This window comes from Trichosurus vulpecula, chromosome 5 (genome assembly GCF_011100635.1).
Source record: "Trichosurus vulpecula isolate mTriVul1 chromosome 5, mTriVul1.pri, whole genome shotgun sequence".
In the NCBI taxonomy this organism is placed as follows: Eukaryota; Metazoa; Chordata; class Mammalia; order Diprotodontia; family Phalangeridae; genus Trichosurus; species Trichosurus vulpecula.
In genome coordinates this window covers 15,798,924-15,823,226 of record NC_050577.1, presented here as the reverse complement: position 1 = coordinate 15,823,226, position 24,303 = coordinate 15,798,924, and the positions used below count along the sequence as shown (strand labels likewise).

The window sequence follows — 24,303 nt, the reverse complement described above, 5'->3', positions numbered from 1 at the left end:
GTGGGCAGAGGGGAAAGTGGGAGGAGAAGCATGAGATGGGTACAGGGGGAAGGGTTCAGTCTGGCTAGAATAAAGACTAACATGGGGGAAGAGCCTTCAACAGAGTTCACAAGGCCCAGCACCAAATGCCAGTGTCATCTTTACCAGATTCTCTCTCTTTCTCTCTCTCTCTCTCTCTCTCTCTCTCTCTCTCTCTCTTTCTCTCTCTCCCCACATGTGTGTGTGTGTGTGTGTGCGCGCGCATGCGCATGCACGTGTGTGTGTTTGTATGTGTGTCTGTGTATATATATATGTATATACATGTATGTATGTATCTTTGGTTATTCTTGCTGAATTACTTTTTGTTGACTTTTTTATTCTTCATTATTTATGAGGGACAGCTCTCTTGTCTGAGGAGGAGAAGGATATTTGGGAAATTAAAGGGGTGAAAGAAAAGAGAAAACACAAAACTAAGATCAATTTTTACAAGTACAAATATTTTATTTTTTCCCTGAAAAAAACCAATTAGGTCCAACCAAACACATTCCACATTTCACCCTGCTGTGGCCTGTGCCGTTTCTTCACTTACACAGCGCTAGTCTATAGGGCGGCTGCAGAAGAATTCAGACAGCTACCTCTAAATATGAAAAGCACCTGAAATTTTCCATTTTTGTTTTAGTAAAATATTTTCATAATTGGTACAACATGACAGCATGTTTCAGGAATGAATATTCCCAAATGCAACCCTGCAAAACTTAATTCAGTACAGTTAAACACACAGACACTGTGCTGCATGTAGCTGAGGAATTGAGAACAAGGTAAAATGATGAACCAGAGAGGGCAATCGTGATGACAAGTGGACCTGTTTACACAAAGGAAAAGTTAAGCTAAGCTTTGCTTGGCTTGATGTGCAAGATCCCGAGTGAGAATCCGCTCAGGCTCCCCTAGACGATCCCCAAGGTGGCTGTCACCAACAATGCACCCTTTCTTCCACTTGCTGAGATTCCTCCAGGGGAGGGCAGTGAGGCTTGTAACAGTGAATCTCGCCTGCTCGCCTTACGACTGTCCTGTCAAAACTCACTCCTCATCCCTCCAGATGTTGCTGTCTGAACCTCCTTACCAGCTCCTAGGGTTCCCTCCTCATTAACTCCCTCCTTAGCAAACGAAGGCTACTCACCAGCAAAGTCGCCAGACTCCTCTGGGCCTCAGTCTCCACATCTGTACTTTATACATTCTCTGATTCTATGAAAAAGAGCTAAAAGCTATTCTTGAAAAACTTATGTTTTATATAATAAATGTATTCTTGAAAAGTTCTAAGTTAAATTGGTATAATTATCTGCTAAAACAATGAAGTCCACCACAAATAGAAACAGGGCCACAAAACCATATATAAGGATCACTGCAGGGCACAGATTAACCTAGAAAACCATATATTAACATTATTTATATCCTACTACACTTTTAATTATTCTGTTAAATATTCCCCAATGACATTTTAGTCTAGTTTTGGGTAGTGCATCTGATACCTTTGCTCTAGACAACCTGAAAGCCTACTACTTAAAAGAAGCATTTTGTAAAGTAAATAACCCTCCTCTAATGGAGCTACTATATAAAGCCAGATTGTCACATTAAGTTTCCTGTAAGTAGAGTCCACATGTAAGAACCAATATTTCCCTGACTTTCCATTTCACCAGAATCCCTCCCCAACATCTCTCCTTGTGAGAAACATCCATCTAGAGCACCACCCCCATCTCCTACTTCAGTTCCCTGACTAGATTCATTTTTCTCCCTTTAATTCAGTACAAAAAAAAAATATAACCCAGAATAAAGAGATAATGCACCATGCTGCCAGCACAAACTGTCCAGGGGTTCGACATGAAAAGAGAAATGATGAAAATATTCACATATCTGGAAACCATAACTCTTCATTTAAATTAACTTATTTTTAATTAACTGCTATAAAATATTTATTTTTTTCTTCGAATGTAGATAAGAAAATGAAATATCTAAGTAGGAGATTGTGTTCACTTTGCTGTTGATAATCTAATTGTTCCAATGTTTGGAACACAAACATTCTGAACGGTAGTTACTACCTATTTTCAAGGTTATGCTTTCGCAAATGAAATGTTTAAATATACAGCAATCTCTCTTTAGATATTCTGGCAAATAGTGCAAATAAAGACATTCTTTGGGTCATGATTTTAAAATATTCTCAACATCATAACCTATTCTGTATCAACAACTAGTAACAAAATATAATACTGTAAATATACACATTTCCCAACAGCATTAGTTTGACGTTTATGAGTTATGTCTGTTGAAAAGATGAAAATGATTCAACTACAATATTTTCCACTTGTCCAAAAGACACATATTTCTACTTAAATAAATATAGAAATTAGCTCCTATGTCTCTTGAATGGTTTGAGCTTTGCCCCAAACACAAGAGCTTTGTACTCCACCCACCTGTTTATTACACCAACTCTGGTGCCAGGATAAATACCAGCAAAGGCAGAAACTTGCCTGAAAGTAACACATCAACCATCTCTTTCAATTATATACAGAAATGAAGGTTCCATGGATCCCACACGCTCCTTGGAAAACGTCAGTAGACCATCGATAGCCAGCGATGGCCTCTGCCCGAGCCAGAGAGATTCCACAGCATTTCTGGGAGGGGAGACGAGCCACGTGGCATGGCTCGTGTCGTGGCCCGAGGGACTCATGGGCCGCTATCTGATGTGTCCCGATGCATTGATTCTCTTACTGGGAGTGCCAGGCAAGAGATTGCCGCTGGTGCCGTTGGTGACGTTGGCAGCTGAGTCGCTGAGCCCAATGTAGTCCACTCTGCTCTCCAGTCTCACTAGGCGCTGTAAAATATCATCCAGGAGGACGGCAATGGTTCTTTTCAAATCAGCTGGGAAAGGAAAAGAGGGACCACATGAGAAAAGAAAAACAAGTGACTAAATAATTTCATATTAATGTCCCTGTGGGTCTGAGAGGGAATCAGAAGGAATCTGTGCAGTCCTTATGGCAAACCTTAATGAAAGGACAATGCATTCACATACTCCACAGACATTTCTGAAGCATCTGTGTGCAGAATGTGTCCCATGCTCCAAAAGTGCACCCCAGGAGAAGGCGTATGACTGTGGGCGGGTCACCTAACCTACATGAGACTCGGCTTCCTCATCTGCAAAATGCAGGGGTTTGACTCGGTTTCTGAGGTTTCAGATCTAGATCTATGATCTTATGTTACTAAAATCATCCTTTCCTAGTGTTTAACTACATTTAAACTAATTTAATTTTACATTTGGTTGTTAAGGCACAGAAGTCCCTTTTAATTATCTGTCTTTGTGGCCAGGCAAGCTGGTCATGAGGATTCAAGGTGGGCTGCAGGCACAAGGAAAGTGTATGACCATTCCAGGCAAGTGTGAATAAGATTCAAGCTCATTTGGACCACAGGCAGAAAGTTAAGCTCTTTCAGCTGAATTTAGGGGAGGCCAGGACCTGGGGAGCAGTTCGAATTTCCAGCAAGGGTTTTCTGGGGCAACAGGAAACAGGAGAGTGGGCTGCTAGGAGGTGGAAGCCAAGACCTCTGAATTTAAAATGCCCTATCCAATCACGACAGGGTCTAATCCTTAAATTCGAGCTAAGGGAAGGGCATGGTCCTCTTTCCCATACTCTTCTGCACCTACATCAGAAGGTGGGGCCATCTTGTCAATCCTGACTCAAAGGTCTGTCCTCCAAGGGTTCTATGTCCCCAGGGTTGGGGCCCAAGACCTAGCTGCTCAGGAATAGTGTTATTATTATCATGCTTATTATCATCTTCCTTCTCCAAGGTTTTGTCTGTCAGCTTCCCTCTCTCTCCTAAGGTAGACAGGTTCCAGGCCCTGACCAGAGTCTTTACTGACAAAATCAGCTAAATAGAGTCACTAAACAACCTCGGTACCTGCACAGATCAAGTTTACCCAGAGGAAGGCACGAGGACATCCTCCCTTCAAAAACAATTTTCCAAGGGAGGGGAGAATCCTCTGAATTGTGCCACAGGATGGACTTTCCCCTTTATACTTTGAATAATTTTCCTCTTCAGAGGAAGGGGAAAAGATCAGAATAGGAACCTGGGAGAAAGAGGTGACAACTTTGTCCCTGCCCTCCACCCCCACAAGTCTCTCTCTTATGGGAGCTGAAAAAAGGAAAATTCCAAGAAATGTCTGGCTCCAGAAGAACCCAAAGGAACTCCCCATCAAAAAACAAACCCAAAAGGGATTCTGGCCCCAAGCTAAGGTTCAGCCTGAGCTAGGAAAGAACATTCTAATTAGGGTCTGGACATAAGAGTGAGGTAAGGAGAAGCTATTAAAGGAAAACTTAACAATTAGGAAGAAAGAAAACCCTATTTGTATCTTGGAACATTTGACTTAACAATGCTCCAAAGTGCAATTAACTTGAAATTAACTGCTTTAATCAAGCCGTTTTTATATAAACAGTGAGGAAATTGATCTGTGTATAATGAGCTTGAGCAGAGAGCAGAGGGCCACCTCTTCTGTTTTCAGAACAAATGCTTTTACTACCAAAGACCATGTGTGTCCCCTACATCTATCAAGACATGAGCTAAAAGCACACTGGGGAGGAGTAAGCTGATGGAACAATCCATGTCACTCCTGAGGCTTGAGCCCTAAAGTACAAGAAGAGAATTGCCTCCATTCCAACTGAGAACAAGCCAGGTCATCCCCAGCCCAGAGGAAGGAACACTGTCATGAGGCAGGGCTGCTTTTCAAAGCTGGCCCATAGATCTAAGACTCTAGATGAGGCTGGAGGCTCTGGTTTAGTTCGAGATCCTCAGGCCTGCAGACATCCTGCAGACACCCATGGCTGTGTGTAGAGCCCTTGGCTAGGCACGGAAAAGATGAAGAACAAGGGAGAAAATAAAGATGCATGAGAAAGAAAGGCCCGGGCCAGCAGCAAAGTTCTAGCTGAAGGAAGCAGGCAAAGGACTTAGCCAATTGATCATAACTGGGTATCTCTCTTCTTCTGTAACGGGGCAAGAACAGACCAGGAGCAGGAGAGCTTGTGAGGCACACGCGGAATGAGGGAGTCACCTCAATCCTCTCCGTGGTCTTTTGCTCTGTTTGAAGGGTGGTCAGGAAATTGAGGAGAAAGGGCAAATTCCCAACAGCTGCTGGGTGGAGGGAGATAAGGAATCAATAAAGCAGCAGAGGGGACTCAACTGAGATGATTCTGCACCTAGATTTGTAACAGGCAAAGTCAGAGCCAGCAGATCCAAAACAACAGAGCACCTCAGACTGGTGGCTTGAGTCCATCAAGAGTGGGTATGAAGGCAAGCAAAGCAACACTAAGGGAATGAGGATGGGGAGGGGGACCTAAAGTCAGAATGAGAAAGGGGAAAGACCAGCTTCATTGTCTGTGGGGGAGACGAGCAGAACTCCAAAATCCAGAGTGTGAAAGGCCGTACAATTCTCCAAGACGGAGGAGTCTAAATAGACTCATGTTGGCTCAGGGTTGAAATGGGGTGCAAATGCAGTTCACAAGAGTTCAGTGATCAGGGGCTGTTGATATAATTACTGAAGTCCACGGATTAATGACAGATTATGGTAAGAAGACCAGAAGCCAAGGACTAAAGTCACTGAAAATGAGAAAGACCCATAGGACAGCAGATAGGTAGGGAAAGGAGTGATGACTGAGTCTCACAGACCTCAAAATACCACATAGGAATGGTGATCTGGAAGTGGCTATGGGAAGCCACATCTCCCTGGCCTTGTAAGCCAAGGGCAGTGAGAGAAGGAGCTGCCACTAAGGGAAAGCATTGCAAACAATCTGGTGCCCCCAGCGGAAGGCCAGGTTTCAGTTAAATCAAGGCAAAAGGAGAAATGTTGGCTGAGAAGTTTAAGAATACAAATGATAAGGGCGGCTAGGTGGCACAGTGAGTACAGCACTGACCCTGGAGTCAGGAGGACTTGAGTTTAAATGCGGCCTCAGACACTTGACACACTTACTAGCTGTGTGACCTTGGGCAAGTCACTTAACCCCAATTGCCCTGCCTTCCCCCCTCAAAAAAAAACAATATAAATGGTAGTTTTCAGACAATAAAACGGGGGCTCCAAAGGGCACAGGGGATGCCAAGGCAAAAGGTGCTTTGAGACCACTCCCAAAGAGATCGCACAAGTGGGAAATGGACCAGCATGTACAAAAATATTTATAGCAGCTCTTTTTGTGGTGGCAAAGAAATGGAAATCAAAAGGATGCCCGTCAATTGGGGAATGGCTAAACAAGTTGTGGTATCTGAATGTAATGGAATACTATCGTGCAATAAGAAATGAGGAAGATACAGACTTCATAATAACCTGGAAAGACTTATATGAACTGATGCTGAGTGAGGGGAGCAGAACCAGGAGATCATTATACACGATTACAGACACACGGCAGCAGTAATGACTAACTTTGATAGACTTGGCTCTTCTTATCAATGCAAGGCTCAAAGACAGCTCCAAAAGACTCATGACGGAAAAAGCTATATATATCCAGAGAAAGAATTACGGAGTCTGAATGCAGATGGAGGCAAACTATTTGCTCTCTTTATTTTCCTTCTTTTTGGTTTTGTTTCTTCTTTCTCATGATTCATTCCATTGGTTATAATCCTTCTTTACAACTTGACTATTGTATAATAAGTAAGTTTAATGTGAAGGTATATGTAGAGCCTATATCGGATTACATGCCATCTTGGGTGGAGGAGAGAGGAGAGGCAGGGAGAGAAAATTTGGAACTCAAAAACTTGTGGAACTGAGTTTTGTAAACTAAAAATAAAAAATATTTTTTTAAAAATAAATAGCATATTAAAAATTTTTTAAAAAGGTGCTTTGAGTTTGAGTGGGCCTGGAAAGGAAGAAGGGTGAACATGACATAGGATGGGCATGCTACTCACTCACACCTAAGACAACTAAACCGAGTCCTGGAATTGGGGAGGCAGATCTGACTGTTCCTAGAGGTCGTGCGAGCTAGACACTGCAGAGAGCACTGGCTTTGGAGTCAAGGGACCACAAGCCTCTGTCACTCACAATGAAACCATGGGCAAGGCTCTTCCCAGTTCTGAGCCTCAGTCTCCTCATAGGTAAAATAAAGAGACTGGACTCAATGGCCTTTGAGGTTCCTATTGGCTTTAGGTCTAGGATCCCTCAGCAGCAGAACCATGACATGGAAAAGACTTGATGGAAGCCCTGGCCCAACAATGGATGGATGGATGGATGGATGGATGGATGGATGGATGGATGGATGGATGGAAGGATGGACGGATGGATGGACAGACAGATGGATGGATGGACCAGAAAACTTGTGGTCCAAGGACTGGCCCCACTGAGCTCCTAAATGGGCTTTGCATCAGGAGGAAGTTCCCTCACCCAAGAAATCACTAATCCTTGAAAGGCTAAAGTAATTTTAGTATCAAGTTAGATCTGTTTCCATAGCAGATAAAAATCTCTATCTTTGGTCATGCTAAGAAAAAACAGACATATACCTTAACAATAACACTATTAGATATTTAGGAAACATTTTATAATTTGGTTTTAAATTTTAACATTTTTATCAACCTTCATAACTTAAAAAAATTCTGTTTTATAGGAAGATTTTATTCGAAGCACAATCCACTCAATTCTGTATACAAATACAGTGCTAGGGAAATATTAAAGTCTTAATTCAGAGCCCATTTACTTAGAATTTATGATTAATTCAGAATTGGATTGGGTAAAAATTTACCTTCCCATTATCTATGAAAAGATAATTTGCTAAGCATATTATGTAAATCAGGCTACAGAGGGATTTTTCAGTCTCGTTAGAATTTTTAAACGCTTTTTAAGTTTCTATAGGAGCAGCCTATTTGTAGAAAATGTGCTCTTTGCAAAACAATCTTTGGCAATCGCTAAGGCTGGAACTGGAAGAAAGATGACAATGACTAGATTTAAGCTTTGTATCCTGGCTCTACCAGGCACTTCCTTGCCATCCTCCCTGCCAAGCACCCTCTGAACCCCCTAGACCTCCTGATACCATGACCTAGGTGACTTAATCCACTCATTCTGGAAACCCCCACGGTGGAATCACGCTGCCTTAACTCGTGGGTCAGAGCCAGGGCAGACAGATATACGTGGCCCACTCTGTATTAGCCATCCCCAAAGCCTGCTTCACAACCACCCAGCCTTCTACTCTGGCCGTCTCTTTGCCACACACTCTGATGCCAGGGTGGATACTACTTCTACTACCCCTCCCCCCTCCCCAATTTCCACCTCTCATACTGGGAGCAATAAGGAAATCAATACGACTGTGGAAAAGGGATGTTAATTAGATTCCTCAGCGGTCCTAGCTCACCACCCCAGTGCCTCACGAACCAAATACCTTTCCCTGGCCACCACTCCTCCTTAGGTGTCTCCCTCTATTAGAAAACAAGCTCCTCGAGGGCAGGGACTGTCTTGCTTTTCTTTTTTTATCTCACACAGAGTTGGATACACACATGGTAGGCACCAGATACTAGAAACCTCAATGAAAAGAATGAAAAACAGAAACTAAACACTCATGACAATGACCAAGGTCAGGCAAAGAGGCAGGAGAATGCCCCCCTCTTTATCTTTTCAGGGGTAGGGGACTCCAGGTGAAGACACTGCCTAAGACTGGGGGGAGGGGAGGTGTGGGGGAGAGCATTGGTTCATTTAACACTGAACCAACAACTCTAACTTTTTTTATTCTTCGTTGCAGGGAGAGGCTTGAGGAGCAGAGGTGAGGAGGGCTATTTACAAATGAAGGTGATATAAAAACCAAAGTTACAACTAAATGTACAATTCTCTAAATGCTTATTTATTGACATAATTAGATATTTTGGTTGAAAAAGACAGGCTTGCAGTAAGTAAAAAAAAAAATAGTGAACATTAGCAAATAGGACTTGATCACCTCATCTACTTAATTATAGTTTTTTAAAAAGAAAGTTTTAATGAGAATAAATGACAGGCCCCTTAATCCCACAGCTAATCACCAGCTGACTAAAAATAGTAATACCATAATCCATTACTGCCAATTACTACTTAGCTATCAGATCAGTAAACAACAGGATTAAGTATAAAAGCACCAAAGAAAACAGAATTCACGTAATCGTAAATAGGATTTCAAAATGTGCTGCTATAAAATAATACCTCTTTCTGTCAACAGTGATATTGTGACATCACAAAAACCACTTCTGAATAGTTAGATGGAAGAAACAGCTAGAGACCACACGATCATGAGTGAAATATTCATGTTAACATCTAAGCCTAGGTTTGGATTCCCCTGGCTCCCAGCATGCAACATCATTTTACTATACAATGAAAAACATGATTAGGAAGGCAAGAGTTTGGTTATTTTAACATACTCTGGTTTCCACAGTTAAATATAAATATTTTAGTTCTCTGTTCTTCCATACATACATCCAGCCCTTCTCCCTTCTGCTCATCAGTGCAGCTAATTGAGCATTTGCTACGAAGGGAACAGATTCCGAATGAGGGTAAGATGTGTTCTCCTAATGCAGCAGTAAATCTGAGTGGGACGTCACACACCGAGGAAGCTCACAAACCACCCAAACCAAACACCGTGTGCATGAAAGGGAGGAGACTTACTCCAGGCTCCATTTTGCCAAGCACCTAAAACATGCTACTTTCTAAAAATAAGCCCATCCATCTCACTTGGCCTAATTTGAATCCTCAGATCAACTTCCCTTAAGCTGCTCATTCTGAATGCAAAGCCTACTTTTCATTCTCTCTGCTTTGTTTACCAGATTCCTAAACTGTGGAGGAAAGTGTTCTCTACCAGCTGTTCTCCAAACACTTAACAGCAGTCACTTGGCACTTACCTAATATTCTGTGTTTTCTACAACTTCTGCAACTTTTAAAAGTCAGTCTAAACCGTTTTTTCAAAAGGAAATTTCAGTGGACTACGAGTATTTAAGGTGGACTTTTTTTAATAATTTTACTTGCAAGATTGCCAAGTATAGACTTATTAAAGAGCCATATTCACTCAGAGGCATATTACACTGATAAAGAAGATAAATATAAAACATTAAACAAAGACATTGGGGCCAGTCATCAGGCGTAAGGGTATTTGGAGGCTGTGGGTGAGGGAATAGTCCAAGTTGAATGGAGAAGGGAAAAGATAAGGAGGCCAAGAGACTCTCCCCTGTCTCTGCTTGCTTGTAAATATAGTGATGACACCTGAGCTGTGCTCAGGATGTGACAGACATCGATGGATGCCATGGGCACTCCACCAACGACAGTGAATGGCTAGAGAGACCAGCTCACCCCCAGAAAACATGGAGGCCCTAGGGTAAGTCCCCCAACCTCTCTTAGCCTCAATCTTCTCAATTACGAAGTGGGAATAATCACAGCATCTTCCTCACAGGGCACTGTAAGGATCTTACAAATGTAACACAATTTGCAAATCTCAAAGTATGTGGCTATTAAGCATAAAATTTACCCCATGGTAAGGACACTCCAGAAAGGCCAGAACGGGAGATACGTGTCCATGCATTCATGGGCGAATACCCATCTCTCTTTATATGTGTGCACAGTTTAAAATACCAAAGAACATGAATTTAAATACTTACTACATGCCAGCCAATATGCTAATGCTAGAGAGTACAAAAATAAAACCAAACCAATCCTGCCCTCCCAGGGGTTACCTTCTGTCGGGGGAACAACATGTGCACATGGGTCTGGGGGAAGCTGCAGCAGTGCGGGGAGAGAGCAGGCTTCCTGTAGGAGGCGGCACTGAGCTGCACACTGCTAGAGATCCTCAAAGGTAGAGGTGAGAAGGGCACCAGCATGAACAAAGGCACAGAGGCAGGAGACAGAGGACAGACAGAAAGGTTTAGGCAGCCACAGGCCAGTCTGGCTGGCCTGTTAAGGGCATGAAGGGAAGTATGGATAGTCAGCCTGCAGAGGCTGTTTGTACATGGCCCTGGAGGCCTGAAGAGTGGAACTGCAGCTTACTGGGAGGAGACTGACCTGGTCAAACCAATGCTTTAGGAAAATCCCTGGTAGCTGCATGAAGGATGGATTATAGAGGAGGGAGGCCACAAGAAAGCTAGCTCCTCTGGGGGTGACCTCGTGAGCAGAGAGAAGGGCACTGATATGAGAGGCATCGTGGAGCCAGACCGGACGAGGCTTGGCAGCTGGCTGCATGAGGAGGCTGAGGACAGGCCTGAGGCATAAACACTGAAACTGGAAGAACAGTGTTTAGAAACAGAGAAAAGTATCAAGAAAAATATGCATGACACCAAGGACAAGGAGGTAGGCAAACTCGGAGAAGGCCTTGCTTGGGTTTGCGACAGTGGTCTGCGGACCAGGTCACCTGTTAGCGTCCCCGGCAGCCAAAGAGAGTCCTGGCAGGCTAGGAAGAAAAATGGGCGAGCTTTCTTTTAGCCCATATCTGGCTCAGGAGAGAGAGATTCAATAAAAATTACTGGCACAATGATAACACTGTCTCAATAATCTCGCATCACCAGAGAATGAGCTGTCCCAGATAAGCAATGACTGAGGGTGTTCGCACCAGAACTCATTTTTATGCATTAAAAAAAATCTCCAACGTGCCATGCCTGCGTCTCCTAACTGCTTAACCTGAAGGGTGGGACTGCACAGGATTGACACTTTTCTTGACTCCCCCTTCAATGCCTTAGTCCAACAGTGACAGTCTGGGCCTGTGTTTGCACCACCTGGCTGCCATCGAGACAGTCACACAGTCTAAAGAGGATCCAGCCCCAGAGTGACCAGAAAATGACACCTCTGGGGTAGCCTCAAGGACCTTCTGCTGACTCTCAGAGCGAGTGCAAATTCCATTGGGGAAGGAGAGGCCAGGCCTACAAAATCACCCTGTAGAAGTCTTGCTGAGTCAGGGCTCTTGCTAAAGACCCAGTTATCAACCACAGGGGGCTGTGCACAGACATTTACAAGTGGGCTTCTTGACTGTTTTGGTGGCAATAATCCCTTGGGCAGTCAGTCCAGTAAAGGCTGTGAAGCCCTTCTCAGAACTGGTTTTTTAAGTAATAATAAGCAGAGGATGGTAAAGGAAACCATCAAACTAAAAAATAGTACACTAAATATCAGCATACTTCAGAGCGAAATATTTTTAAAACAAGTTCACAAACCCCAGGGTTCAGAACCTCTGATTTTTAGAACCTGCTCTTTTGAACAAGTCTCTGATTTCAGACTTGAAAGCATCAAGGTGAAATTTGATAACAATAAAAAACATTGCTTCATTACTTTTGAACGACTGCCTTTTTGGAGCTGAGTATCTTAGTAGCCCACAGAAGCTATTCCAAGCATCCTCTTCTCTCCTCAGCCTCCCACACCTCCTCCCTTGGCCCTCTTTCTCAGCTGAGGACCTTGCCTCTGATAAAACTGAGTCCATTCAGAAAGGAGCTCCCACTTACCCATTCTCTTCATCCCAAAGCCCCTTAACATCATCTCCCACTGTCCTCCTCCTGTCCCCTAGTCTGACAAAGGGGTGGCTCTTTTGCCAAAACCAATGCCTGTCCATGTGCACCTGACCCCCTTCCCTACCATCTTCTTCAGCAGACTGCGATCTCAATCACCGACACCAGCACCCCCACATCTTCAATCTCTCCCTATCCATTGTTTCTTTCCCTATGGCCTTCAAATGTGCCAGTCCCACTCATCCTTCAAAATCCTTCAGAAGGCCTCCTGGGCCAGCCAGCATATTATCTCCCCTCTCTTTCTCAGCCATCCTTCTCAAACTATCTTGTATGTATTCACTTTGTGTTTACACTGCCATCTGTAAGTACATGTGGTAAATTCCTTGTGAGCAGAGACTGGGTCATTCTTTGTCCCTGGACCCCAGGGCCTGGCATAGCACCCATCACACAGGAGGCCTTGGGAAATTCCTGCCTATGGATTAGTAAGTACAGGAGAAACATAGCAACACTTTATGAGTGGATCCTCCCAAGGGGTCAATCCTCTGTCCCCAGCAGAACAGAAATGGGGTTAAATAAAAGAGGAAGAGATTAGGAAATCTTTACTTAGTCAAAGTAAATCTAATTTACTTTTAAATTCCACAGGATGTTAGTTTAAGTCAAGCAAGAAGTCTTCTTGGGGGGTGTTTTCATTTAAATGCCTGGAGAAGTTGACCTTCCTGTGGTGAAACTGACGCCTTCTCAAGTTTAAACAAAGTTGTGAAATAGTCCCAATTTCACTGACTAATTGTCACTAAAGTTCTTTGCAGAAGCTTTAAACTGATGTGTAAACTAGTTCTTAGAGTAGTAAGAGAATCCGTCCTTTTATTCTCACCATTTCCTCCTCCTTTCCTGGTTTTCTCTACTTTGCTTTGCTCATGGTTTTTTGTTTTGTTTTGTTTTTCTAACCAGAGAGCTGAAGAAGAAAGCATTCACCGCTGCAGAAAAGGCAAAGACGGTGACAAGAACAAGAAGAGGGGGTAGGTACATGTTTGGGCTTATCAGTCAAGAAGTATTTATGAAGGACCTACTAGGTGCCAGGCCTAAGCTCTGGGGAGCCAAGTCCAAAAAACAAGCAACACCTCCAGGTAAAGAGCTTACATTTTAATGGATCTCAAAGGTTTGTATATGCCAACCTCAGACTGTTCATACACACGGCCAGACCAGGGTAGTGTCTAGACCAGAATAGAAGGAGTATCCCTCCTGGAGTTTCCCAGTAAGTGTGCAAATGTACCACCAACTGAAAGAGTTTGGGGGCACTGATGAGGCCACCACTATCCTTGTCATCAAAAATGCCGAGTTCGAGGCACTGACGGCCACCTGCGCAACCACGGCCTGAAAAGACTGAGGTCGCCAGATGCGTGCAGGACGCAGAGCTAGAGCACAGCTCGATGCCCATCACGATTTAAACAGGAAGAAAAAGAGGAAAATCCCTGCTGCCATCTTACCGTATCCAGCCAGAGACGCCCCATTCTCGCCATTCACAAGGCTCTTATTCTCCTCGGCCAAAGCTTTCACGTATCTTTTGCTTAAGTCCAGGATCTGCTCCCGCAGCTCCATGCTGCTGGGATGTCTCGGATGTTGGAACGTGTAGTGAAGCAACATCAACCCCCAGATGAAGCCGAACACCAGCAACAACAAACTCAGCTTCTGAGACATGTTTTTTCTTGAGAGTGTCAGGAACATTCCGGATACAGGGAGCGGGTGGAGCTGGATTTGAAAGTCAGGAACCAAAGCCACAAAACAACCAGAAAAAAGGACTTGGAGGAGGAACCCCTTTAATCTCCTGGATGGCTCATCTTGGACACAATCCTTTCCAACTCTGAGTTAATGCGCCGTCCCTAGGCGAAATTCAGGGGGAAAAGAGCAGTTACTCTTCCTACTGTAGAACAGAAGGAACAAAGAATTAGCCTGGAAGAGCTCATGGGAAGGTCCTATGTAATGTCTAGATCTGAAGGGCTCTGTGAAGAGGGAGGCCACTTACTCACCAGATCCCCTTAAGAAACAGTTTCAGTACAGGGCCCTCAACAATTCTCTTAAAGCTGCTTAAACCAAGTCCCTTTCGAGCATTACCACCAACTGTGGGATGGGAGAAAAACTTACACATTCCCTTTTGTAACCGAGAACTCACCTTGGGCCTCCTGGGTAGCTCTGCCAATTCCACGCCCCAAATCTGGGTAGGATCTTAAAGCTACCTCTCCTACAAAATATGAGAAAGGTTAAAGTGGGCAGGGAAACAGGAAAGTGGGGAGTTGGCACACTGAGGCCTATAGACATTGAAATAAGGTGGACCTAAGGATGGAAACAAGAATTTAGGGCAGTGGCAAAACTAACAAAGGTCAGAAACAGGCGAGCCTGGATGAAAATGAACTGGAACCCATCACAAGATGAGGTTTAACTGTCGGTAAGAAATTTTTATAAGAAGTAAGCTATTTCAAAATGACCTTGGGAGACATGTTACTAATGAGAGTAGCTCCCCAGAGGTCATCCAAACAAATGTTTCTTAAATGCCTCCTAGTTACAAGCAACTAGGAGCACAAAGGCCAAGAGTGACACAATCTGGCCCTCATGAGAGGGGTTGTTATTTGTCCTTTGCAGAGCCTGGATGGGGAAAGTGCCCATGGAGAGTGATGGGAAAAGATAAAGGGAAGGGCTTCTGAACAAGAGACCACAACCTGTACTACAAAGGAAGACCCAAAGTCCCAACATCAGCTGGGTGTGAGGACCCAAGGCCAAAAGGCAAGGAAGCTGCCGAATCTCCAGAGCTTCCATTTGAAGCCATCTTGATTGCACCCCATAAATGGCTGATCCTTTAACTAGCAAGCACTGTTATCTTTAGGAGCACTCTAATGGGCTGACCTGTGAAAATGCTTTGAGTCCTATGAACTTGCAGGAGAAATTAGTGATAATGACCTAGGTGGTGTTGGGCAGAAAATTCCCATGTGATATGGGTGGCGCAACAAGGCAGAAGGACAACGTGCCCCAAAGTATGCCTGGTCAGGGTCTGCTGACACAGAGAAGAGATGGAGAGAAGGATGCCAGCATCTCCAGTGCTGTCCAGGAAAAGCAGGGCTTTCTGATCCCAAACAAATGGTCTTGGGTGAAAAGAAATACTCTGGGAATGAAGGGGGAGGACCTTAGAGGCTGGTGGGCACACCTCCGGAGGCTGGCTACACTCAAGACTCGGATGCCCCTATGAGCACAGGCTTACCACAAAAGGAGCATGTGAGGGACTGGCCCCATATCAAGTCAAATCTATGTTCCTACGTAAATTAGCTGCAGGCCAAGGTACAATATCAGTCTCTACTGATTCTGAGTACTAAGAAAGGAGCCCTTGGGTGTGAGCCAAGGGTTGGACCTTTAACCACAACCCTGGGGGAAGCCATGAGGACTGGGTTCCAATCATGCCTCTGCCCATTTACTATCAGTATGACCTCTTGTCTCCTCCTGTTAAATGAGATGAGCTCTCAGGTCCACTTCTTCCAAATCTAAAACTATGGGTCACAAAGTTCTTGCTCTTCACAGCAAAGATGAGTGGCCCTCACGAGAAAAGACTGCAGCTCAAGGCAGCAGCATTGTCCAGTTCTAGGGCCACTACAAGTCAGGCTGCAACAAACCAACAAGTATTTAGTAAGCTACACACCTACTGTGTGCCAGGCACTGTGCTGAATAAGTGCTGGACAGAGACACGAGCAGAAAGAAAGCCTCTGTCCTCAAGGGGCTTACATTCTAATAGGCAAAGACAACTATAAAAGGGAGCATGAAGAGGGTTGGAGCGGGGAGAAGGCATCCACAGCAAGGCACAGTGGAGAAGACTGGAGAGACAAGAGGGAAACCAGAAGAAACATAAAATAATCGAAGAGAAAATAAAACGGGCCAAATGTCCTCTAGGCTTGCTTCTTGTTCTTAATATATGATCCTAGGCTCTCTCCCAATAACAGGCCCTAGCAGGGGTTGTTAACCTGGGATCTGGGAAGTTGTTTCTGAAATCTGATGACTTCCTCTGTATTTTATTTATGTATTTAAAATCATTCGTTTTAGAAGCTGTCCAAAGGACACACAAAAAGATGAGGAATTCCCTGGTCTATAGGTAAGGCAGCAAGTATTTTATTAAGTGCTCAGGAGGGGAGAGGAATGGGAGAGACACCCCAAAGGGAACAACATGGCAGGTGTGGTCCAGGGTGAGTCAGAAGAGTCAGTGGCACAGCCAGGAGGGCACTGAGCATGAACCCATTGCCAAGGTGGGGCCCCTAGACAGAGCATACCAAAAGAGAAACTTTTTAGGCTAATACCTTTAAAAAGCATCTCTTCTTTTTTGCTAAAGTCCCATGGGAGAAAGGGTTAAACAGCATCTGTCTGTGCCTTGCAGCTCTGTCCCAGCTGGGTCCTTTTCCTTCCTACCTTTTGGGTACCCTGGGTGAGCTGGAACATCCTTGTTCCTCCTTCCACCTTTTATGTGGACTCTATACCAATTCCCTTCCTTCACCTATACCAACACAGGTCTTCCTGAGGGCAAATCTCTTGGTACATTCCCAACTCCCTCACCTAAGTACAGGCTAAATGAAAAGGACCCAGAGAAGTCAGAGAGAGGGTGGTGGTTGGGAACTAAAATATAATTAATCGCTTCAGGTCTTTGGGTTTTTAATGGCTAGCTACATCCACTTTCTTCTCCACCCTGACCTTTTTATGGGAGGGAGGGAAGAGAAAGAAAGGGGATCAAATTAAGCACTGTTTACATTTGTAGGGCTTTTGTTTTCATATTAAACTACAGGGCTGATACATAAGGAAAATCAGCTCCCAGTCCCAACAAAATGAGCCATTCTTAAACCTTCTGTGGGCCTTTCCCCTACAGAGCACGAGGTTCAGGCCTCTCAGCTTCACTCTCTCCCTATCAAATCTTGGGGCAGAGGCCTTAAGTCTCTTCATAGCCTTCTGTCCACAGCACCAGATGGCCCCATGCCCACTGTTACCCACCTGTGCCCAGAATGTCCTCTACTCAGCTCTCCTCCTTCGGGACCCCATTCAATGCTTGCCTGCTAAATGGAATGAGCACTGACTGCTCTGATCTCTTCTGCTCCCTGTGGCCCTCTGTCCGCACCATATACCTGAACATGGAATTACTCCCCATATTGATTGTTCACTATTTTTCCTGTGATGATCCCTCCATCTATACTCTAAGCTACTTGAAGACAAAAACCATTTCATCTTATTTCTATGTCCAGAGAGGAAGCAGCAGTGACCATGAGTGATTTATTTTTGAACACTCAAAATCCCTCTGTGCCTTACCATGAGACATAAACTTGTCAGAACATCTAAAGTTTTTTTTTTTTAAATGAGGACTTGGTGAGAGGCAGCGGGCTGTCTGGACCTGAAGAGCAGACACAGGTGCTGTCTGTCTGTCTGTCTGAGATTAGACCTGTTCTCCTGGACCCTAGAAGGTGTGCAGGAAGTTTTCAAAGAAACGGATGGAGGGTCCAGGAGTCTAAAAGTAAAATGAGCTGCCTCGGGATGGGGGTGGGGTGGGGGTGGGAGATGGCAGTGGGGAAGGAGGAATGGGTTTGCTCCAAAGGACTTCAGAGAGGCTTGCTAAGCACCTTGAAGGATGCATTGGTGGAACTTCCTGCTCAAATACAGGCCAGGCTTCTGAACTCCTTTCACTCAGAGCTTCTCTGATTCACTGGGAGGAAGGGTTGGAGGGAGAGGAAAGGGAGGAAAATGACCCAGAGCAAACATCAGAAGTGTCAGAACCAACAGCTTGGGCTACTTCCTTTAAGGAAACACTATAAGGGGTAGCACACTCTGCAGCCCTGAGGAATACTGGTGAGGCTAAGCCATATCCATAGGTGCCACCAACAGGCCATCTGGTAACAGAAGTAGCCCCCGTTACCTACTTGCGGCTCAGAAGAGGGTAAACCATCACACAAATATGACAGGAAACATCTTTTCTACAGGACCTAAGATAACCATCAGCTAGGAATGACGGAAGGATGAGCCAGACCACTGCACCAGGCAGCTCAGGGGCCAGCCAGGGCAGTCACGACCCATTCTCACTCAGAAGAACAAAACAAAGACTGAATACAGTCCATCTGCCAACCAATGCTGAAAACACAGCTCAAAGGCCAGACCTTGCTAGGGTTCTGTTTGTAAAACAGGGGGTCACCAAATGAAGTGTCTGAACCCAAGACTGGGGTGGGGGATGTGAATAAAGAGATTCAGCTCCAGGCTAAAGCTCCCCTAAAAAAGGCCTAGGGCTAACCAAGGGGTGAGGGAATGGCGGGGCGGGCAAAGAATGCAGCCAAGTTTGTCCATCTTCCCAAAGTACTAACTGCCAAGATATTTACACAGGGCGTTGACAGAACAACTCTAAGTCAAATGATCAACTCTCACCTTGCTTTTGTAGATTTTATTATAATACAGGCACAGATCCAATGTCCTTACACTTTGGACTGTTGTACTGTCAAAAAGTTTGTTAACACAATTTACCACCACCCCTATGTTTTAAAAAGTTGTATGAAATGCATCACTTATGGAGATATTATACCAATTAAAAAATGTCCTGTAACAAGAGTTACTAAGCTGAGTCCAAATCTACAGATAGCGGCCTGTCCCAAGAAAACCCACGAAGTCGAATTTCAGGCTTCCTTCTGTGCATTTTTGACTCCTGGCATTACCCAGACCCTAATTCCAACCCCAACCCTAATCCCTAGGGCCGGGGTTCTCTTACCTCCCTCCTTCAGTAAAATCCCTCAAGGAAACACCAGAGAGACCCATCTATAAGTTAAAATGCAGGCTATTATCCTCCCCCAGGATATTTGTATTTTAAATTCTTATCTCTAGTGGAAGAATGAATGGGCTTGCTCTCCACTTAAAGGCTTTTGGAGCCTAATTTCCCACTCTCGGGAAAATTAAGGGGGTGGGAATTACCAGTCCAGCCTTCACCTAAAGGTAGGACCATATCAGTCCTGCTAAAGATACTTCATTGGACCAATCTAGACCCCAATGATACAAAACCCACAGATTTCCCACATCAGACTGGAATGGTGAAAATTAAGTTATGAGAAAATACTGACTGTCCAGAATGACAAAAAGAGAAGAGTTTCGAAAATATAGATCTATTAAATAGAAACGCAAGTGTTGGGGAGTTAAAACTCATGAAAATTTCCACCATCGAGATAAGCATGTACCATCAGGTTCTGCCACGAGAGATTTCAGGAAGAGTTCTTACTAACTGAAGGCCGAAGGCTTAAACACTAATTATCATACTGTCAAAAGAATCTATGAATTAAGTCCTCAATATCTATTGTTAATAATCTGACTAAACAGTACTTCTCCAGTAAATAATGAATTAAAGTTTAAAATTGTGGGGGAATTTGTTTGCTAATTGTTAAGTTTAATCTAAAATACATAATGAGTCAAAATATTTCACTTGAAATTATTCTAACTTTTTAAAGAACCTACTTCTAACCACATACAATACGTGAGAAATATTACCATAGATAGATACTGTAGAGAAGGGTTTTTGCCACACCCTTTTGTGGACCCAATGAATGTGAATCCAATCAAATGTTTTTTCTTTCCTCAGAAGTCTCTCTTAAAAACCTGCTAGGTGGTGCAGTGAATAGAGCACTGGCCCTAGAGTCAGGAAGACCTGAGTTCAAATCCGACCTCAGACAATTGACACTTACTAGCTGTGTGACCTTGGGCAAGTCACTTAAACCCAATTGCCTTCCCCCCTCCAAAAGAAAAATCAGAGCCATAAAAACCTTTGATGGTTTCAGAATAACCTGAGAAGACTTATATGAACTGATGCAAAAAGAAGTGAGCAGAACCAGGAGAACACCATATACCATAACAGCATTATCGTAACATCACCTGTGAAAGACTTAGCTACTCTGTTCAAGAAAATCCAAAACAATCCCAAAAAGTGCTCTCCACCTCCAAAGAGCCCTGGACTCGGAGTGCAGACTAAAGCAGATTTTCTTTCACTTTATTTTTCTTGGGTCTTTTGGTTTGTTTCTTGCACCATGGTTAATATGGAAATGTTTTGCATGACTTTACATGTATAATGGGTATCATATTGCTTGCCTTCTCAAGGGGTGGGAGAAGAGCTGGAGGGAGGGAGAGAATTTGGAACTCAAAATTTTGAAAAATGAATGTTAAAAATAAGTAATAATTTTTGAAAAAAAAAAAAGGAACTAAAACCTACCCATTGCCACCAACATAGCACCTCCAAGTTTTGGTGTGCCAGTGCTGTTTTCTTTTTGATCTGAACATTCAGAAAATAACATCATCAGGGCTCTGATGGACTCAATATTTTGTGCCCATAAAATACAACAGAATGGCTATTTTAATTAAAATTATGTTGAGGGCCAAAGGCATTTCATTTTCAGAAAAAAAAGGGGGGGGGATTCCCCACCACATTCAATAATACATAACAGGAAAAAAAAGAAAGCCCATCATCATCAAATGCAAATGAAAGAGTGGAGGAACTATGGGCAGAAGATTTTGACATTTCTGCTGATGCAGAGAGGGTTACATTGGCTTAGCTGTTCCTCAGCACCAAAAAACTACCCCTGCAAACACAAAGCCTAAGAGATGAGAGGGAACATTAGCCAGCAAGAAGAAATGGGGAGAGCTCTAAAGCACAGAGTTTACGAAAGCAAACTGAGCTGCAACTGCAGAAGCCCTCGATATGCTTAGCATGCAACAACGGAATGTGCCTGGAGGACAACCTGGAATCCCCTAAAGGACGGCTAAAAAAAGAAAGCTGATCCCTAAAGAAGCAAGATCATCAGTTTCTCCAAAGTTCGATCTCTTCATGTGACTATCTCAAGAAGGCAGAAAAGTCATCTTCCTTTAGGAGGAGGTAGAAGGGAGTGGGTGGAAGGGGCCCAGGATTTAGGGTGGGGGCTGTGACCAGTGAAAAAGCACTTAGGGAAGCCTGCAACAATTCAACCCCAGAAATCCAGAGACGCCATTCTTGTCTTGGGTTGAATGACACAAAAATTCAATATAAAAAAAGTCTGTGAGACATTTAAAAGAATGGCAATGATCAACTACCATCAGCCATGAAAGAAGACTTTTCTGGGTTCGAGGAGAGTATGGAGGAAAGCCTCGATCGCAGGCTTGGAGGCAAGAGACCTGGCTTCAAATTCTGGCTTGACTACTTATTAGCTATGGAAGATTAGGCAAGCTATCCTTTCTGCACCCTCCTTCAACTCTTTTATCTGAATAATGAAAGAGCTGGTCTCTGAAGCCCCCCGGAAGATCTCTGAAGCCCCCTAAAGGTGTCTGAAGCCTCCTTAAAGATCTCTGAAGCCCCCTTGAAGGTCTCTGAAGTCCCCTAGATGGTCTCTGAAGCCCCCTTGAAGGTCTCTGAAGTCCCCTAGAAGGTCTCTGAAGTCCCCTAGATGGTCTCTGAAGCCCCTAAAGGTCTCTGAAGGCTCCTGGAAGGTCTCTGAAGCCCCCTAATGGTCTCTGAAGCCCTCTAGAGGTCTCTGAAGCCCCCCAGATGATCTCTGAAGCCCCCTAATGGTCTCTGACGCCCCCTCCAGGCCTCATTCTAGGACCCTTGGTAAAAGAAAAGAGAGCTTTGAAAAGAGCAATCTAGGCTGTTCTTCCCAAAGACAGACTGCAAGAGACTGGAGGACAGAAGAGTCATGGGGAACAATGCAACGGGTCCTAGCTTTAGACTGGAGGGCTCGGGTTCAACCCAACTCTAATTCTTACCTGTAGGACCCTGGGTCACTTCTGGCCACTCCTCTAAATGAAAGGGTTGGACAGGGAGCCCTCCCCGGTCCTTCCCACTTGAATATTCCCCGATCCTGGGAACCCGGCCACCACGCCCCACCCCCCTCCATCACTGCCAATCCTTAAAATGACATCCTGCTAACAATCCAGAGATAACGGGGTAAAGTTCGGGGCGGGCTGTAGCATTACTGCCATCGAGGTTGTTTTTACGGACAGAACACAACCTGTGGCTTAATATTCTCTATCAAGACACAGAGGGGCTGCAGTGGATGGAGCACCGGACCTGGAGGCAAAGACCTGGGTTCAAATTCACCTCTGCTACTCACTGAGTGACCCCCCTCTCGGCACAGGCCCCCAGCCCCGACCCCACCTGACCAGGGCGGTGGCCGTAGGGACCCGATTCAGTCCTTACAGGGTGGGCTTTCCTGGGCCAGAATGCAGCCGCTGGCATACCCACTATCGAAAGGGAAGGTGGAGGTCCTGGCGGGGAAGGGGAAGGGGGGATTGCCGGTGAGAACGTGACCCCGGGGGCGAGGCGGGGCGGGCCGGAGTGGCGACCCGGGCACCGGCTGAGAGCTGGAGGTCAAGGTCAAAGCTCCAGCCCTGCCCCTCCCCCGCTCGCTTGCCCCAAGCGTAGGTATGGGCTGCGATCTGCACTACTGGAGGGACTAGCCCAGGGAGGAGCGCCAGCCCCGAGAATGGGGGTGGGGATGGCGATGGGGGCGGGGCTGGCCCCGGGTCCGAACCGGGCTCCTGCCTGAGCCTCGCGCTCCAGGGTGCGGGCGCCGGGTCCCGGGTCCCAGGGGGCGCGGCGGGAGGCCCGGACAGGCCCAGCAGGGATGGGGGGATACGGCGCAGCGGGGCCGCCGCCGGAATTACCTCGTCCGTCAGTCGAGGCCAGAGCCTCGACGCGGGCGCCCTCGGCGGCACGGGCACGGGCGCGGGCACCGGCGCGGAGGCGGGAGCTTCTTCTCCGGCTCCAGGCGCCGCGCTCAGGCCGCCCCCTCGCTCGCCAGACTTCCGCCCCGCCTCCCGCGCTGCATTGTGGGAGGTGTAGTTCGGCCAGGCGGAAGAGGGCCTTGGGAGCTTGGGAGGAGTCTGGGGAGCGCCCGCCCACCGACACGCCTCCTTTCCCGCCTCTTCCTCCCACCACCCCACCCCCGGAAACGCCTTTCCGAAGCAACCAGGGGCCTCCCCCCGCCCCTTCACGGCAGGTAGTTTGCGCATGTGCGCTGGCGACTCTCTCTGCTGGCTCCAGCGAGGGCGGGTGGGACGCACTCTGCGCTGAGACAGGCTTTAGGCTTGTAGCTCCAGGAGCTGGGAGTCTCCCCTTAGAGGCCATGGAGCCTAGCCCCTGCATTTGACAGACGAGGAAACTGAAGCCCAGAGAAGTCGTGAGGCACACATGCTGAGCCTGGAGTCTGGGAGAGCCGAGTTCAAATCCTATGGCAGACACTTGCTAGCTGTGAGACCCTAGGCAAATCGCTTTACCTCTGTCTGTGTCAGTTAGAGGTTAGCCTGTACGAAGCAGGGACCAGGAACCCTGGTCTACGCTGACCAAACACCTGTCTTAGGTTCAGCTTCCTGGGCATACAAAGATGAGCAAAGTCCTGGGAGGCGTGGGTTCAAATGCTGGCAGTCGTTGTATGGCATAACCCCTCCGAGCCTCACTTTCTGCACCTGTAAAGTGGGGACATTAGAACAACGACGGGCGATTTGTACATAATTAATGGAGGGTAAGGATGACTCGTATTTCACCCAGAGAGAGTGTGTTGGTAATCAAAATGGGCTCCTTGGCACTTAGTTCAACAAGTGCCCTTGAATAGTTTGGCTTTTGTTCCCTTTGAGTAATTCACTGAGCCTTACTAGGTGCTAAGCCCCAGGCCCAAGCCCTATTAGGTGTAAAACCTTAGTGGGTGTGGATTGGCAACTAAGGTGGGGCCCAAGGTGGGGCTAACTCCAGGGAGGGCCTAGTTTACATGTCTGGGAGAGCAGAGGCTCTTGGACCACGTGGGTTTAAGTCCGCCTCTTTGTGACGATTCTAGGTCACGTGAGTCGCTGAAAAAGATATAAAAACCAGGGGTTGGC

General features: G+C 45.6%; 1 protein-coding gene across 1 annotated transcript; it reads right to left on the bottom strand.

The window, feature by feature from the left end:
- Window positions 1–456: 456 nt before the first annotated feature.
- On the bottom strand, window positions 457–23,248 carry CCDC126 (coiled-coil domain containing 126). Its single transcript, XM_036762068.1, has 3 exons — window positions 23,095–23,248; window positions 13,914–14,306; window positions 457–2,892 (listed from the first exon to the last, which is right to left on the bottom strand). Exons 2-3 carry the CDS (start codon window positions 14,149–14,151, stop codon window positions 2,708–2,710), a joined length of 423 nt encoding a protein of 140 aa, XP_036617963.1. The 5' UTR covers window positions 14,152–14,306; window positions 23,095–23,248; the 3' UTR covers window positions 457–2,707.
- Window positions 23,249–24,303: the final 1,055 nt, after the last annotated feature.

Excerpts from the sequence above, each read along its gene's own strand:
- CCDC126 (XM_036762068.1), bottom strand. The coding sequence starts at position 14,151 with ATGTTCCTGACACTCTCAAGAAAAAACATGTCTCAGAAGCTGAGTTTG. Across the intron at positions 2,893-13,913 it reads GGCGTCTCTGGCTGGATACG|CTGATTTGAAAAGAACCATT; the intron begins GTAAGATGGCAG and ends TTCCTTTCCCAG.